At 41.5% G+C, this 17,060-nt stretch overlaps 1 protein-coding gene across 2 annotated transcripts in view; it reads left to right on the forward strand.

Moving 5' to 3' along the window:
• The window catches only part of ipo11 (importin 11), a 712,587-nt gene that overhangs the window by 243,497 nt on the left and 452,030 nt on the right, over positions 1 to 17,060 (forward strand). For both annotated transcript variants that reach the window (XM_038791006.1, XM_038791005.1), the window contains exons 12-15: positions 4,872 to 4,915; positions 7,690 to 7,780; positions 14,055 to 14,102; positions 14,372 to 14,477. In XM_038791006.1, the coding sequence (XP_038646934.1) occupies positions 4,872 to 4,915; positions 7,690 to 7,780; positions 14,055 to 14,102; positions 14,372 to 14,477 (289 nt within the window). The remainder of the gene's footprint in view (positions 1 to 4,871; positions 4,916 to 7,689; positions 7,781 to 14,054; positions 14,103 to 14,371; positions 14,478 to 17,060) is intronic.

The raw sequence follows: 17,060 nt of genomic DNA on the forward strand, positions 1-17,060 counted from the left end.
GGGTTAAAAGATACGATTTTTCCAGATCAAACCAAGGAGTGAAAAAAACCCAAAAAGAGGAGATATGTCTGAACCCAGGACGAAGATGGCTGGATATGACTATCCTCCCTTATTTTCTGAAAGGGAATCATACGACCAATGGAGAAGTGCAGTAGTTATGTGGACTAAGGTGACTGCTTTAGGAAAGAGAAAACAAGGAATGGCATTGGCTCTTTACCTTATGGCAGTAAAATCCGAAACAAAGTGCTTTCTGAGCTGGAGTTGGAAGAGTTAGACTCAGAAGAAGGTCTGGCGACTTTATTACTTTATATGGATAAGATTTCGAAGAAAGATGACTTGTTAAGTGCGTATGAAGCATGGTCGGATTTTGATAAGTTCCGGAAAATGGAGGATTTATCTATGGAAGACTATGTAATGGAATTTGGCAGACTATATAAAAGGCTGCAGAAACACAGGCTGGAATTTCCACAGTCTGTGTTGGCCTTTAAATTACTTGACTGTGCTAGAGTGAGCAACATGGATAGGCTCCTGGTTTTGACAGGAGTTCAGTTTACGGATAACGATACCTTATTCGAACAGATGACAAGAGCTTTAAAAAAATTACTGGGGAAACATTCGATTCCAATGGCTCTGATGACCCAAATAGGTCAGCCTGCAATAAGGCAGAATACGGAAGATACACTACTAACAGGATGGCGAAATTGTATGGCTACGAACAGGCTTCAAGACTATAAAAGGAGACCGAGACAAGGAAATGATGAAGACAGAAACCCAGTTAGAACCTACGATAGGAGGATGAATCCCAGAAATTCACGGGGCATGATAAATCGATGTTTTTGATGTGACTCTCAATACCATTATGCTTTCAACTGTCCAACTCGTTATGATAGAGTATTTGAAGCGACACATGACACGGAAGAGTCAGAAGAGGATCACGATAGTGAGCAGAAAGAAGGCATTGTCCTATTAACAAGCTGTTTTACGCCGGTGGACAGTGGCTGCACATCTACTGTGTATGAGATTGACTGGTTAAAATGTTATCTGGACTCTTTGGATGCTGAAAATCGTAACAAGGTTAAGGAATTTGAAAGTTCCACAAGTTTCAGATTTGGGGATGATAATACTCTGAAGTCGCTGAAAAGAGTGGTGATCCCTTGCAATATTGCTGGAGTGAATCATTTCATTAGCACGGATGTTGTATCAAGTGAGATACCTTTGCTTCTGAGCAGACCGTCGATGAAGAAAGCACACATGAAGCTGGATATGGAACAGGATAAGGCAACAGTTTTTGGAAAGACGGTGGACTTACAATTTGCACAGTCGGGACACTATTGCATTCCATTATTGACAAATTATATTTCAAGTAGAGTGGTTAAGGATGTGTTAATGGCAGTTGATAATGCGACTAGCTGATAAAAAGCTTGTTGTAGTAAAACTGCATAGGCAATTTGCACATCCGTCTCCTCGGAGGCTGAAAAATTTATTAAAGGATGCAGGGGTAAGGGATGATGACTATACTAAACTGATAGACCAGGTTAGTGATCGCTGTGAAGTTTGCAGGAAGTACAGAAGGACACCAGCACGACCGATAGTAACCCTACCTTTGGCCAGGGATTTTAATGACATTGTGGCCATGGACCTTAAGATCTGGGATAAAGTAAATAATATATTTATTTTGGATTTTGTAGATTTAGCAACTAGATTTAGTCAATCAACGATTGTATGAAGTAAAGAAAAGAGAGTAATTTTGGATCAAATTGTGGAAAAATGGATCGGGACAGGAATGGGTCCAGCAGCAAAATTCATTACGGACAATGGGGCAGAATTTGCTAATGATGAGTTTAGGGATATGTGTGAAAACATGAATATCAGAGTTATGAACACGGCTGCAGAAAGCCCATTTAGTAATGGTGTCTGTAAAAGAAATCATGCTGTTATCGATGACATGCTTCGGAAAATTTGGGAGATCGACCAAACTGAACGCTAAATTCAGTTTTAGCATGGGCGGTACATGCAAAGAATTCATTGCAGATGGTTGGGGGCTATAGTCCTTATCAGTTAGTGTTTAGTAGAAATCCTAAAATTCCCTCCATTTTGGATGACCAGCCCCCAGGTTTGGAAGGGACTACAATTAACTCAGGTTTTGCTGAACATTTAAACGCGTTACATAGCAGTAGAAAAGCTTTTTTAGAAGCAGAAGTCTCTGAAAGAATTCGCAGAGCTTTAAGACATAATGTACGGCCATCAGATGCCGTTTTCAGCAAGGAGAAATGGTATACTATAAGAGAGACAATTCTAATGAATGGAAAGGCCCAGGGAAGATCATAGGCATAGATGGCAAAACATTTATTTTGCAACATGGTAATCAAACTGTTAGGGTACATTCATCAAGAGTCATCTGGTACGCATGTGTTACAGAACTATGAGGACCAGTTAACTGATATAGACAGGGTTCCTGTAGAGGAACACAACACTTCTGATAAAATAGATCAGGCCATTTTTCCCAAAGGGCAACATCCAAAGGTTGGTACAAAAGTGACATACTTGCCTGAAGGGTCTAGTCAATGGAAGGATGCAACTGTTATTAGTGGAGCCGGGAAGGCCACTGGAAAGTATAAACACTGGTTGAATGTACAGCATTCAGGGGAAGAAGTTAAGACAATTGATTGGGAAAACAAAGTTCAAAAATGGAGGGCACAGAAAAGCAGTGCCAGTTCAGATAGTACATTAGATAGTGAACAGGTTCGCAGGAAAACGTCGAGAACTATTGAGAGGACATCCCGCTACAGAAGGGAAAGCATCAGCTCAATAGCGATTAGTCGTGGCCGGGTTTCACAAAAGGACACAATGGTTTTGAAGATAGAAAAAGACCAACTGCGGAGTTTAATTAGGCAACTGAACTGGTTAGGTAGACAGACTAGACCGGACGTGAGTTTTGATGTCTTAGAGTTGAGTACAAAAATGAATGATCCCAAAGTGGAAGACATAATAAGAGTAAATAAAGTGTTGGCCAAACTAAAAATGCAGGAGTGTGTTTTGAAGTTCCCGGTTTTAAGTGATCTTAGGCATTTGAAACTCAGTTTACAGTGATGCGTCCTATGCAAATTTATGTAATGGAGTTTCAAGCACAGAAGGTTTTATAATTTCCCTTTTGGGGAACAATGGTAAATGTTGCCCTCTTGTGTGGGAAACAAAGAAAATAAGGAGAGTGGTCAAAAGCACTTTGGCTGCTGAGCCGCTCAGCTAGTGGAAGCAGTGGATATGGCTTTTTATATAAGTCAGATATTGACAGAAATTTTGGGATTAGGGGATTTGGGTAATATACCTATTGACTGTCACATTGACAATAAATCCCTGTGGGAAAATGTGCACTCTACAAAAAGTGTCAATGAAAAGAGGTTACGGATAGACATCGCAAGTTTGAAGCAGATGTTGGACAGAGGGGAAATAAAAATTAAATGGGTCGACAGTAGCTATCAACTAATCAGACTGTTTTACGAAAAGAGGGGCTAGTTCACAGAAACTTTTGGATATTGTGAATGAAGGGCGCCTGTTTCTGTGAATGTTGTTTTTCTTCTGCTCAAAAAAAAGAGGGGGGGAATCAGGTGTGTGTTTTAGTTTCTTGAAATTTTGTTTTCACCTAATTGTTTTTTTTTTCTCCAAGGAAGGGGAGACTGTTAAGTAATGGGTTAAGAGACATTGCAATTAGTTGCCTCATTTATGTTAAGTGTTCAATGATTGTCTCATTTATGTTAAGTGTTCAATGATTGACACTGATATGTAAAGGGGCTTCAGGTGGCCTCTGGATCTGGTGATGTGTAGAGTTCTGAGCAGAGTCAGTGGCAACAAATAAAAGCGTGTTGGTGAAAAAGGAGCAGAACTTTTGCCTCTTCACACCACAGCATTTAATATGTCTAACAGTGTGTAACTTTAGGACAAGTTAATACATTGAGCAAGAATTTAATTCAAGGGATATGAAAAGCACCATGTTTCAGAACACCGACTGGTTCCCCTGATGCAATCCTAGCAATTTCCCAACTCCCCAACTGTGCTATTTTATCTTGAGTAGTTTTTTTTAACCTGACAGAAATTTTGCCCCCTCTCTTACAGTGGATGCCATTGTCAGTTGTAACAACTAAGGTTGGAAATACAGATGCAGGGCTGCATTGGATGGTTACTTGAGCAAAAAAAGAGACATAGGAATAGAGTGGAGTCGGGACACATATATCTAATGTTTCACTCTGAATAAATCTATTCCAAGACTAGCTTTGGTTTCTTTCTTCAGCAATTAGCAATCATAAGTATAACAGCCAACCCATCTTTCTCTTCAGCACCTTCCTCTCTCTGTCCTCCCCATTTCAATGCTTTCCTTTTTTCTTCCCTTTTCCTATCCCCTTCCTCATCTCCTTTCTATCACATTACAATTTTTCCAAACTTAAACGCTTGCCTTCACTGTTCTTCTCGTTGGTCCTTCTTCCTATCCTTCTCTTCATTGCACCTGTTCTGCCCATTCTTCCTTGGCCCTCTATCCCTCTCAACCCTTGCTTGGCCCTCTATTCCTCTCAAATCTCAGTTGTCCCCTTCCCTCTTAACCCTTGCTTCGCCCATTTTCTTTCAACCCTCACTTGGTCCTTCAACCCTCCTGATACCTCTGCCCCTTGTCTCTTGCTTGAGGCTCAATGGGCCGAATGGCCTCGTTCTGTAATGTAGGGATTTTATGAAAAAAAAGACACTAACAATTGTGATAAACTGCTTTGAGGAAATGTGCTGCTTAATCCTCCCATGTAACAGATTTGAGCTTGGTTGTCATTTTCAATATTTTGTCTTGAAAAAAATTATTAATATTCTAAACCTTTTTTGTATTTCAATAGCTGTGGAAGAGGCTGCAGGAGACTCTTATAAGTACAGTTTAAGGGTAAGTGGACAAAAACAATTACAAGGTTACTCATATTGAGATGACAAGGTTACATTCCACTGTAATTTGGAGCCTGAGCCTCAGTGTAACTTTACATTGTGCGAGTTTTCAAGATTACATACTGTTGCAGCTTTGTTACATGTGATTTAATGAATCATGCTTGTAGCTAAAATGTAAAATTAATGGCCTCTCAAATAGGATCTTAAATTGAAATACATGCCCTGACTATTAACCCACAGCTTCCTTCCCCCTTGTCCCATCTACATGTGAAGTTTTGCCATCTCAGCTAGCATGACTGAATATAGGGAAACTGATTTTGCAAAGTAGGAAGTTGTATTCCTCCATTGCATATGAAAACCTTATCCTGATCAACCAAGTACTAACTATCACGTTGTGGAGAAATCATGTGCATATAATACTTCAATAACTTCATGCAACTTAACCGGGCTTTTTAAATGAAATTTGCTGTTGTTTTGCTTCGGAAAAGGATTGAGCTCAGTATGTGAAATTCCCACAATGACAAATAAAATTGTTTACTTCAACTCCAGAGGGAGAAGAGGAGTGAAAACAGGGAAGGGGAAGTGAGGGGTAGAGATCAAGGCATAGAAGGAAAAGAGTGGAAGATGGATAGGAAGGGGAAACAAAGGTCAGAGAAAAACCTGTTCAGTGAGTAGGCTTCATTTTTGTGTTTCAGGATGCTAAGCCGCATGTTCACCGAACAAAATGCTGAAACGGTCTAACTTCTTATCCTGTGTCCTTAACTAATTTCTGTTATTATGTGTACCACTTCTATGCAGCTTTGTGACCCCACTTCTGTGAACCCACCTACCTGTGGGTTCGCTGAGACTGTGTTGGAGGAACCTGAGATCTTGGCCGATAGTCAGTACACTCAGAGCCGTATTTATGGTGTTTTTAACCAGTCCTTGGGCTCTCAGATCTAACTTAGATAATAGTTATTTGTTAGAGAGGAGGACCACCGTATACTGGGCTTGTCCAATCCTATGCATAATTCATTGCTTTAAAGATCTAACTAATACGGCACCTGGTTCTAGACCTCTCCAGCTAGGGGAAACATCCTTCCTGCGTTTACCCTGTCAAGCCATGTACGAATTGTGTAGGCTTCCATGATATCACCTCTCATTCTTCGAAACTCTGAAGAATACAGGCCCAGTCTCCTCAATCTCTCCTCTTACTGCAGTCCCACCATCCCAACGATCTACCTCATAAATCTTCGTTGCAATCCTGCTATGGCCAGTGTATCCTTCCTTGCATAAGGAGACTAAAACTTTACAGCATACCCCAGGTGCAGCCTCACCAGAGCTCTGTACAATTACAACCAGTCATCTGTACTACTGTACTCAAAACCTCTCGCAAAATACCATTTGCCTCTTTAATTACTTGCAGTACCTGCATGTTTAGCTCGCTGGGCTAATCGCTGGCTTTGAAGGCAGACCAAGGCAAGCTGGCAGCACGGTTCAATAACAGCCTCCCCGAACAGGCGCCGGAATGTGGCGACTAGGGACTTTTCACAGTAACTTCATTTGAAGCCTACTCGTGACAATGAGCGATTTTCATTTCATTTCATGTTTGCCTTTAGTGATTTATGACCAAGGCCACCCAGGTTCCTTAATTTATTTATTTACAAAATGTGGGTATCGCAGATAAGGTCAGCATTCCTAATGTCCATCCCTAATTGACCTGGAGAAGGTAGGGGTGAGCTGCCATTTTGAACTGCTGCATTCCACCCACATTTGTGCTAGGAAGGGAGATGCTGGTTTTTTTCACCCAGCGACACTGAAGAAGCGGCACGGTAGCACAGTAGTTAGTAATGTTGCTTCACAGCGCCAGGGTCCCAGGTTTGAATCCCGGCTTGCGTCACTATCTCTGCGGAGTCTGCACGTTCTCCCCGTGTCTGTGTGGGTTTCCCCCAGGTGCTCCGGTTTCTTCCCAAAGTCCGAAGGTGTGCAGATTAGGTGGATTGGCCATTCTAAATTGCCCTTAATGTCCAAAAAATGGTTGGGTGGGGTTTCTGGGTTACTGGGATGGGGTGCAGGTGTGGGCTTAGTTGGGGTGCTCTTTCCAGGAGCCGGTGTGGACTCGATGGGCTGAATGGCCTCCCCTTGCGCTGTAAATTCTATGTAATCTAAACGAAAGGTTAGTTCCAAGTCAGGATGCTGTGTGATTTGGAGGGGAACATGCAGTTAGTGGTGCTCCGTGTACCTCTTGCCTTTGACCTGTGTGATAGAGGTCTTGGGTTTGAAGGGTGAAACTGATAGATTAGAGAAGCTGGGGTTGTTTGATGGAGGTGTTCGAATCAGGAAGAGTTTCAAAAAAACTAAGACAAACTGTTTCCAATGGCTGATGACCAATAATCAGAGAATACAGACATAAGATGATTGCTGAAGGAACCAGAGGTGATGTGAAAACTCTTTCTTTGCAATTATTGCTTAGGATTTGAGATGCACTGTCTGAAAAGATGGTGGACCAAGACTCAATATCAGCCTTCAGAAGGGAATTGAATAAATACTTAATGGGAAAAAAATAGCATGCATATTCGGAAGGAGTGGAGGGGTGGGAACAACTGAAATGTGCTTTGAAAGAGCTCCACAGATCGTCTAAGATGAATACCTGCACTGTTTGATGGAAGATGCTTTGACATTCACAGAGGAAAATATTTGACATTTGCAAAGACAAATAATAGACCTATGGTTTACAATAGTAAAGTTACTTAAAATGCTGCATTTGTCCATTAATTTTTTCTTTTTGCCTTTTAGCCATGCACGGAAGTGCTGTTTTTGGACATTTTTCACGAATACAGCCAAACGCTGACTCCTGTGCTGTTAGAAATGGTTCAAAATCTCCATGGTAAGTTCTCTTTTATTTTTTTACAGAGATGTTTAATTTCAACATGATATGTATTGCATTGGAGAGACTATTTTGGATGTACCTGAAGTGTTTCACGACCACTGGACATCGCATTGTTGCAATGCGTCTAGTTGAGTAAAGCCTTCCTCCTCTTTGAAGACTTACCTTTATTCTTCCATCTTGCTGCAACTTGCATGCAAATTTACTCCTGTATTGTCATCCCACTATTTGACTGCCTATCACACATCTAATATTTAAATTGCTTCTGGACTATTCCTCAATTCTGACTCCGAATGTCCCCATATAAGGATTACATGGAAATTGCCTAGATTCTGTCTTTGACCCATCAACCTACGTCATCACTTTCCAGCGCTGTATTGCTTTTTTTTAATTAATACTGCCACCCTGTCCTCCATTTTCTTCCTTCTCTATCTTTCTTGAAGACCTTGGAGCCAAAGAATTAAGTTTCCAAGCCTCCCCTGTTTGAATCAGATATGTTATTGCCACTGTATCTAGTTCCATCTGCCAACAAGTGCCTGAAGCTTATTTTGTCTATTTTGGGCATTTATGAACTTGCACTCCAAACCCATCATAGATGGCCTCCCGTTTGCAGTCTGACCTCTTTTGTTTCTGAACTCTTCTTTACTCTGCTGCTATTTATCTTCTGGTCACCTTACTACTTTTCGCAGATTGTTGACCCTGCTGCCTATTTCCCTGCCAAATTGGTTTAAATCCTCCCCCATTGAAATTGTTACCCACCCTGTTTATCCTTTGCTATCTTTTGTCTGATCTCAATGCTGCGTTGAAATGTCGGTCTAGACTATATGGTTAAATTAAAAAATGGGGCTTGAAGCCATGAAGTGGCATTTGTTAAGGGTGCCTCCAACTGAGCCACGTTGATATATGTTTGACTGGTGAATTCAAACCTCGTAACTTTGCAAATAGGTTCCTCATCAAACTAATTTGAAATAATTTATACATTCTCTGCAACCTATGAGTTGCAGTTCAGTGTCAATTATGTAGGTATTGGTCAACATATTCAAATTGTGAATTTAAATATTGGTAATTGGGAGGTAATTGGAGATGAATTTTGGTACAAGCTTGTGACCAAACAGGGTGGCACAGTGGTTAACAGCGCTGCGTCACGGCGCCGAGGACCTGCGTTCGATCCCAGCCCTGGGTCACTATCCGTGTGGAGTTTACACATTCTCCCCATGTCTGCGTGGGCCTCATCCCCACAACACAAAGATATGCCTGGTAGGTGAATTGACCATGCTAAATTGCCCCTTAATTGAAGAAAACGAATTGGGGAATCTAAATTTAAAAAAAAGATTGTGACCAAAAAGTGACTAGCATTCCAATGCTTATTATGTTATGAATCACCAATATTAATTATGACCCAAATTTTGCAGTAAGCAATGATGGTGACAATGTTTGCAGTTGAACTCAAAGAAAGCTATCCAGTAAGTTTCAGTAATGTCTTTGGCGTGGATTTCACTTTTCGCAATATTAATTTAGTTTTTGTGCATCCAGTCTCCAGTTGTAGTGACAATATTAAGCAGGCTAAACAGCTAATCACATTGAAGCATTCTCACAGACATCAAACCAGAAAGTGGAAAGAGTGCCCACCATCTTTATTTTTAAGTTTTCTGAAGAGCAAAATAAATATTTCAATATCATAAATAAATATTTAAAATTGTTTTAAATCTATAGCATTTTTTATTATAATGGATAAATTTGGCATTCCACAAATATAAAATTAGTTTTTAAAAGCCTGAGAGATTGTTTAGCAATACCTATAACTTTGTGCGTCATTTAAAAACCCAGTTGCACCTCATTCAACAAGGCATAACTCTTCCAAATGTTTTTGCAGTGAGAATACTAAAGTATAAAGTGGATGTTCACATTAATTGAGGTGATTTCTATCGTTTCTATTTGTGAGGGCTTTAACAGTGCGCCTTGTGGAGGGATAAGTAATCACTGACAGCAAGAGCAATCAGTTCTACCAGTGTAATAATGGCATAATTTGACTGTTTTGTTGTCGGTACAACCTAAAATCTGGGCTGAAATGTAATGTGAAAGTCTTTCTGAGGCTATTCTAATTTCTTAAATATAAGGCAATGTAATATATGAATATTATTAATATATATGAATATAATTTTTTAAATTTAGAGTACTCAATGATTTTTGTCCAATTAAGGGGCAATTTTAGTGTGGCCCATCCACTGCACATCTTTGGGTTACAGGGGCGAAACCCACGCCCAGTGCAAACTCCACACAGACGGTGACCCGGGGCCAGATTGAACCCAGGTCCTCAGTGTTGTAGGCAGCAGTGCTAACCACTGTGCCACGCTAGGGTGTGAACTTTAACTGGTGCTTATATATTTCCACTTTTAAGGGAAAAATATTGACAAATATGTGATGTTTATAATGCCTCAAGCTTGCTAGTGTTGATCCCCACAAATAGTTAATTTCATATTTCTTGTCATTATAAACAAAAGAAAATGAATAATGAATCCATGTAACTAATTTGAGTTAACATATTGATTAGCATCTCAACTAATTTGCATTAATCTTCTGCCATAGAAACTTTTCATCATTACTTACAATTATGCCCAATTAGCACCACTGCAAAATATAAGTCAATCATAATTACGTGTGACCTACCTTGGAAATTCCTCTGAAGAGAAACCTGTTCACCACACAAGATAATTTGATGCATCTGTGCTGAAAGGAATTAATGATTGAAATTTAAAGACAAAATGAGGATTCCCACATTTAGTTTAGCATTTATACTTTTCTTGGCTTCATACCTCAAAAATACTGTTATAATGGCCTACAAATTGAACATACCAGGGGCATGTTTTGCGTTGGCCTTGGCTTTGCAGTTACGGATGTACGCATTACCGCTGCTTGCCCCTTCTAGTTCCCTACTTGCCCTGTGTTTTTCTCTTCCATTGCCTATCTTGTTTCCAAACCCCCCCATCCCTCCCCCCCCCCCCCCCCCCCCCCCCCCCCCCCCCCCCAAGCCCTTTACTTATCCAACTGACAGCCAGAGGCACAAAAGTAGGAGGCTCCCAGACTTAGAATCATAGAATCTCTACAGTGCAGACGGAGGCCATTCGGCCCATTGAGTCTGCACAGGCCCTCTGAAAGAGTACTCCACCCAAGCTCACTCCCCAATAACTCCTTACCTTAACCTACACATCTTTTTTGAACACTAAGGGGCAATTTAGCATGGCCAATCCACCTAATCTGCATATCCTTGGACTGTGGGAGGAAATCAGAGCATCTGGAGGAAACCCACGCAGACACACGGGTAGAATGTGCAAACTCCACGCAGTCACCCAAGGCCGGAATGGAACCGGGGACCTTGACGCTGTGAGGCAGCAGTGCTAACTACAGTGCCAATGTGCCACCTTCATTTGATTGTTGTGTACTTTTGTTTCCTTTTTGTACGTCCATTTTCCTTTTTGAGATTCCTCTGTAATATTGTGTGATAACCCTAGAGAATGGCATGATGAATGAATGTAAAACCAATAAAATACATTAAAAAAAAATGATGGTCTATAATATCCGAGCTCTGGGGGTTGTACCCAGGCGCTGATCCAAAAAACAAATTGAGTACCCAATTCATTTTTTTGAATTTAGGGGCAATTTAGCATGGCCAATCCACTTGGCCTGCACATCTTTTGATTGTGGGGCGAAACCCACACAAACACTGGGAGAATACAAACTCCACATGGAGAGTGACCCAGAGCCGGGATCAAACCTGGGACCTTGGCGCGTGAGGCAGCGATGCTAACCACTCCGCCACTATGCTGCCCTTCGCTGCTCCAAAGATGCACTAGGATACCTTTCATCCTCCGAATGTCCCCATATAAGGATTACATGGAAATTGCCTGGGAAGTTCAAACTTCAGTCGGGCAATTATTCTGCATGAGGAACCATCAGATACTCCGACTTGTATTTCAAACTTCGGATGGTTCCAACTGTTTTATCAGAATGGTTACTCAGGATGTTAGAAAGTAAAGACAACATCCAACTCGTGATACCCAACCATTCCCAATGATACTCCAAATCACCCTGTTGTTCTCCAGCTGCCATCTCCCCACAGCCCCTCCCATCTGATCCCACAGTCTTACATCCTTAACCTTCTCCAAATGGCTGGGTCTTGTAAACTAACCTAGTTCATGACAGTTTGTGGTGTAAAAAAGGGCCATGGCTTCCTTTCCCCGACTCTCCTGCACTCAACTAAAGGACTTGGGAACCGGCTGCGTTTCACTAATCTTTTAGCACTCTAGCCTAAATAGCTGGCTTGTAATGCAGACCAAGGCCAGCAGCGCAGGTTCAATTCCCGTACCGACCTTCCCGAACAGGCGCTGGAATGTGGCAACTAGGGGCTTTTCACAGTAATTTTATTTGAAGCCTACTTGTGACAAGCGATTTTCATTTCATTTCATTTCATCTCACTCAGCCCAAGTTGGGATGACAAGCGAGAAATATGCAATTGCAGAACAGCTTAGGTGAAGAGGAGTGGAGTGGCAATCCGAATGTGAGTGCCTCTTCAAGGAGGTTCTGGCCCATAGTGGTGAGGCTATAGATATACAAAATGTGCGTTTCTTATAGGCAGCAGCAGCAGTATTATTTTTATCTTGACCCAGTGATAGTGAAGGAACGATGGTATATTTCCAAGTCAGGATGGTGAAACTTGTTGGTGGCCTTCCCATGTATCTGCTGCCCTTGTCCTTCTGAGGTCATAGGTTTGGAAGGTACTGTCAAAGGAACCTTGGGGAATTGTTGCATGCATCATTTAGATGGTGCATACTGCTGCCACTGTGCATGGGTCTTCTTGAGTACTTGCCACTCAGCAGCCCAAGCCTGAATATTGCCCAGGTCTTTCTGTATATTGCCCGGACTGCTTCAGTATCTGAGGAGTCATGAAAGATGTAGAACATTATGCAGCTATCAATGAACAGCTCGAGTTCTGACATTATGGTGGAGGGGAGGTCAACGATGAAGCAGCTGCAGGTTTTTGGGTCTTGAACACTACCTGACGAACTCCTGCAGTGATGGCTTGTGACTAAAATGCTTGTTCTCCAACCACCACAACCATCTTCCTTTGTGCCAGGTATGACTCTAACCAGTGATGAATTTTCCCTTTAATTCCCATTGACTTCAGTATTTTTACAGCTCCCTGATGCCACACTTTGTCAAATGCTGCCTTGATGTCAAGGGCAGTCACCCGTACCTCCCTCTTGTGTTCAATTTTTTTCGCCATGTTTATGGCTATCATGAAGCCAGAACTGAGTGGCCCTGGCACATCCCTAACTGTGTGTCAGTGAGGAAGTTATTGCTGACTAAGTGCCACTCGATAGCACTGTTGACGACACTTTCTGTCATTTTACTGATGATTGAGAACAGACTGATGGGCAGTAATTGGCTGGGTTGGATTTGTCCAGCTTTTTGTGAACAGGAAATACCCGGGCAATTTTCCATATTGCTGTGTAGCTGCCAGGATTGTTACTGTACTGGACCAGCTTGGCTAGAGTCTTGGCTAGTTCTGGAGCACAGATTTTCAGTACCATTGCTGGAATGTTGTATCCAGTGCGTTCAACAGTTTCTTGATATCATATGGAGTGAACCGAATTGGCTTAAGGCAAGTATCTGTGATGCTAGGACTCCAGGAGGAGTCCAAGATGGATTAGCCGCTCGGCACTTCTGGCTGAAGATGGCTTCAGATGCTACAGCCTTCTCTTCTGCACTGATGTGCTGGGTTCTGCCATGTTTGAGGATGGGAACATTTATGGAGCCGCCTCCTCCAGTGAGTTGTTTCATTGTCCACCACTATTCATGATTGCATGTGACAAAGCTTAGATCTGATCCGTAAATTGTGAGATTGCTTAGTTCTATTTGCGGCATGCTGCTTCCGTTGTTTGTCATGCTTGTAATCCTATTTTGTAGCTTCACCAGGTTGATATCTCATTTTTAGCGTCCTGCATCTGGTATGCATCTGCAGGAATGCCTTTGTTGCTAACTCCAGTGCAATGAGTAGTAAGCAGTATAACTTTGGGACTGCCTGCTGCATTTTGCCCTCATCATAAATTGTAAGTCAGTACTAAATTCTGTTGTCTATTACACAGAAGTATCAAGTTACCCTTGCTGTGGAGTAACTTCTGTATGTTATCTTTTTTTTCCCTTTATTTCGATAGTTGCATTTGTACTTGAGTAAAAATGAAACAACCAGAAATAATGTTCTTGGTGTATTTTTTAGGACCAACCAATGTCGATAACACTGTTGGACTAGTGGTCAAAGATGCTGGTACGTTCCATTTTTCCAATGTTTTCTCTACTTCAATAAAGGACGGTAGTAATGTTATTGGTTTTTGCGCAGCTATGACAATGTTGCTTGATTATGGTGGAATAGCATAGCTTTGTGCATCAGACATAGTTTAGAACATTTTATAGGAAAAATTCATATAAGACCAGGAAATATTAAATACCCATTTGATATATTGAACATTAATATTTATTTCAATCAGTTATGAAATTAGTTTATATTGCTGATACGTTTGAATTTCCTCTTGATAGTGTACAATGCAATTGGATTGGCAGCCTATGAACTTTTTGACAGTGTGGACTTTGACCAATGGTTTAATAGCCAGTTACTGGCTGAGTTGCAGGTTACTGACATAAGGTAAGCCATTATTCTTTAAGCAAATTGAGAGAGCCTACTGTTCAGAAATTTGATTCAAATATTTCCAGTAGAACATTGACATATTCACACAGTGATGCTTAATTTCACATTCTGCCTTTTGCGTTTGGTTAATGCCTCTTTGATTATCTTTTTGGAAGATCGAACTAGGGTTTTATAAAGCTGCAGCAAAACCTCGTGGCTCTTAAACTCAATCCCCCTGTTAATGAAAGTCAACACACCATACACCTTCTTAACAACCCTATCAACTTGTGTGGCAACTTTGAGGGATCTATGTACGTGGACACCATGATCCCTCTGTTCCTCCACACTTCCAAGAATCCTGCCTTTAACCCCGTATTCCGCATTCAAATTCGACCTTCCAAAATGAATCACTTTAATTTATCTAGGTTGAACTCCATCTGCCACTTCTCAGCCCAGCTCTGCATCCTGTCAATGTACTGTTGTAACCTGCAACAGCCCTCAACACTATCTACAACTCCCCCAACCTTCGTGCCATCGGCAAACTTACTAACCCACTCTTCCACTTCCTCATTCAAGTCATTTATAAAAACCACAAAGAGCAGAGGTTGCAGGACAGATCCCTGCGGGACACCACTGGTCACTGATCTCCAGGCGGAATACTTTCCATTCACTACCACTCGCTTTCGGCCAACCAATTCTGTATCCAGACAGCCAAATTTCCCAGTGTCCCATGCTCCCTAACTTTCTGAATGAACCTACCATGCGAACCTTATAAAATGTCTTACTGAAATCCATATACACCACATCCACTGCCCGACCTTCATCAATGTGTCTCGTCAGATCCTCAAAGAATTCAATGAGGCTTGTGAGGCATGACCTGCCCCTCACAAAGCCATGCTGACTATCTTTAATCAAACTGTTTTTCTAAATAATCATAAATCCTATCTCTCAGAATTCTTTCCAATATTTTGCTCACCACAGACTGATGGGTCTTTTTAATCCCAGGGATTTCGCTATTCCCTATTTTGAATAGGGGAACAACATTCGCCTCCTTCCAAACATTCGGTACTACTCCAGTGGAGAGTGAGGCTGCAAAGATCATTGCCAACGGCGCAGCAATTTCCTCCCTCGCTTCCCGTAGTAACCTCGGGTATATCCCGTCAGGCACAGGGGACTTATATATCCTGGTGCTTTTCAAAATTTCCAGCACACCCCCCTTAATATCAACCTGTTTGATTCTATTAACCTGGTTCACGCTGTTCTCATGAGCAAGTGAACACTGAAGCAAAATATACATTAAGAGCCTCCCGCATCTCTTCAGACCCTCGGCACAAGTTCCCTCCACTATCCCTGATCGGCCCTACTCTCACTCTGATCATCCTCTTATTTCTCACATAAGTGTAGAATGCCTTGGGGCTTTCCCTAATCCTTCCCGCCTGGACTTTTTGATGCTCCCTTCTAGCTCTCCTCAGTCCATTTTTGCATTTCTTCCTGGCTACCTTGTAACCCTCTAGAGCCATACCAGATTCTTGCTTCCTCAAACTTATATAAGCTTCCTTCTTCCTCTTGACCAGAAACTCCACTTCTCTTGTTGTCCAGGGCTCCTTCACCTTACCATTTCTTCCTCGTCTCAGTGGGGAAAAAACTATCCAGCACTCGCAGCAAGTGCTCCTTAAACAACCCCCACATTACTATTTTATGTTCTATATTCTATGTTCTATAGATGTTTCCAAACTCTAGTCTTGAAAAGGCACATCTTAGAAAATGCTTCCGAACAATTTCTCAGCTGTTTTCAGCAAGGATTCACTTCCAGGATTTTCAACTTTCATTCCAGTATTTGTCGAATCGCTGTATGCAATCAAGCTTCCACACAATCCCTCAGGTTTCCAGCCACAAATGGGGAACTACTGCTTCCCAGGCTGCAATAAAATCACCAACCTTAGAATCACTTCAGATACCTAGGTTCTCTGTAGCCAACATCACCAGGTCGCCAGTTTTCCGCTCAGTCTTTAACTTCAATGAACAGTACCTTGTTCAAATTCCAGTTCCCTTTTGTTCCTTTGGTTTTAATTTTCCTGGAACTTCTTTTTTCATTCCCTGGTTTCTAGCTGATCTTTTGTATTTGGGACATGTTTTCTTGCCCATTTCTCCATGGCTCTTTTTCTGTCACAGATGCGAGAGCTGCCTTCTCTCTCTACCTATCTCCAACTGCCTTGCGTCCAGTTAAAATTAAACTCAAAAATCCTTCCAAACCTAAAGGTTATCCCTGGTTGCTAAACAACAGCTTGGTCTTTCTGCACACTTGTTTGCTTTTCACAATCTAAACTCTCCAAGGACAATACAGACACGATTTGAAATGATATCAAAACCTCCATAAATTCAAAGCTGTTTCTTTAACAGGAGTCTAAGTTTAAACCCTTACATAGAAGCACTAAGTTAAACTTACTTAAATCTGTACCGTATTTCTAATATCCAACATTGCAAACATAGATTAATTAAAACTAACTCTGCTCCTTGACAATTGCAAGCAAGCCTTCTTTGCAGATTGTAAGGGCCCTGCATGAAATTAGTTTGCGTTGAAATGTTATAGTACAGTGTGGC

The sequence above is a fragment of the Scyliorhinus canicula genome, chromosome 3 (assembly GCF_902713615.1).
Source record: "Scyliorhinus canicula chromosome 3, sScyCan1.1, whole genome shotgun sequence".
In the NCBI taxonomy this organism is placed as follows: domain Eukaryota; kingdom Metazoa; phylum Chordata; class Chondrichthyes; order Carcharhiniformes; family Scyliorhinidae; genus Scyliorhinus; species Scyliorhinus canicula.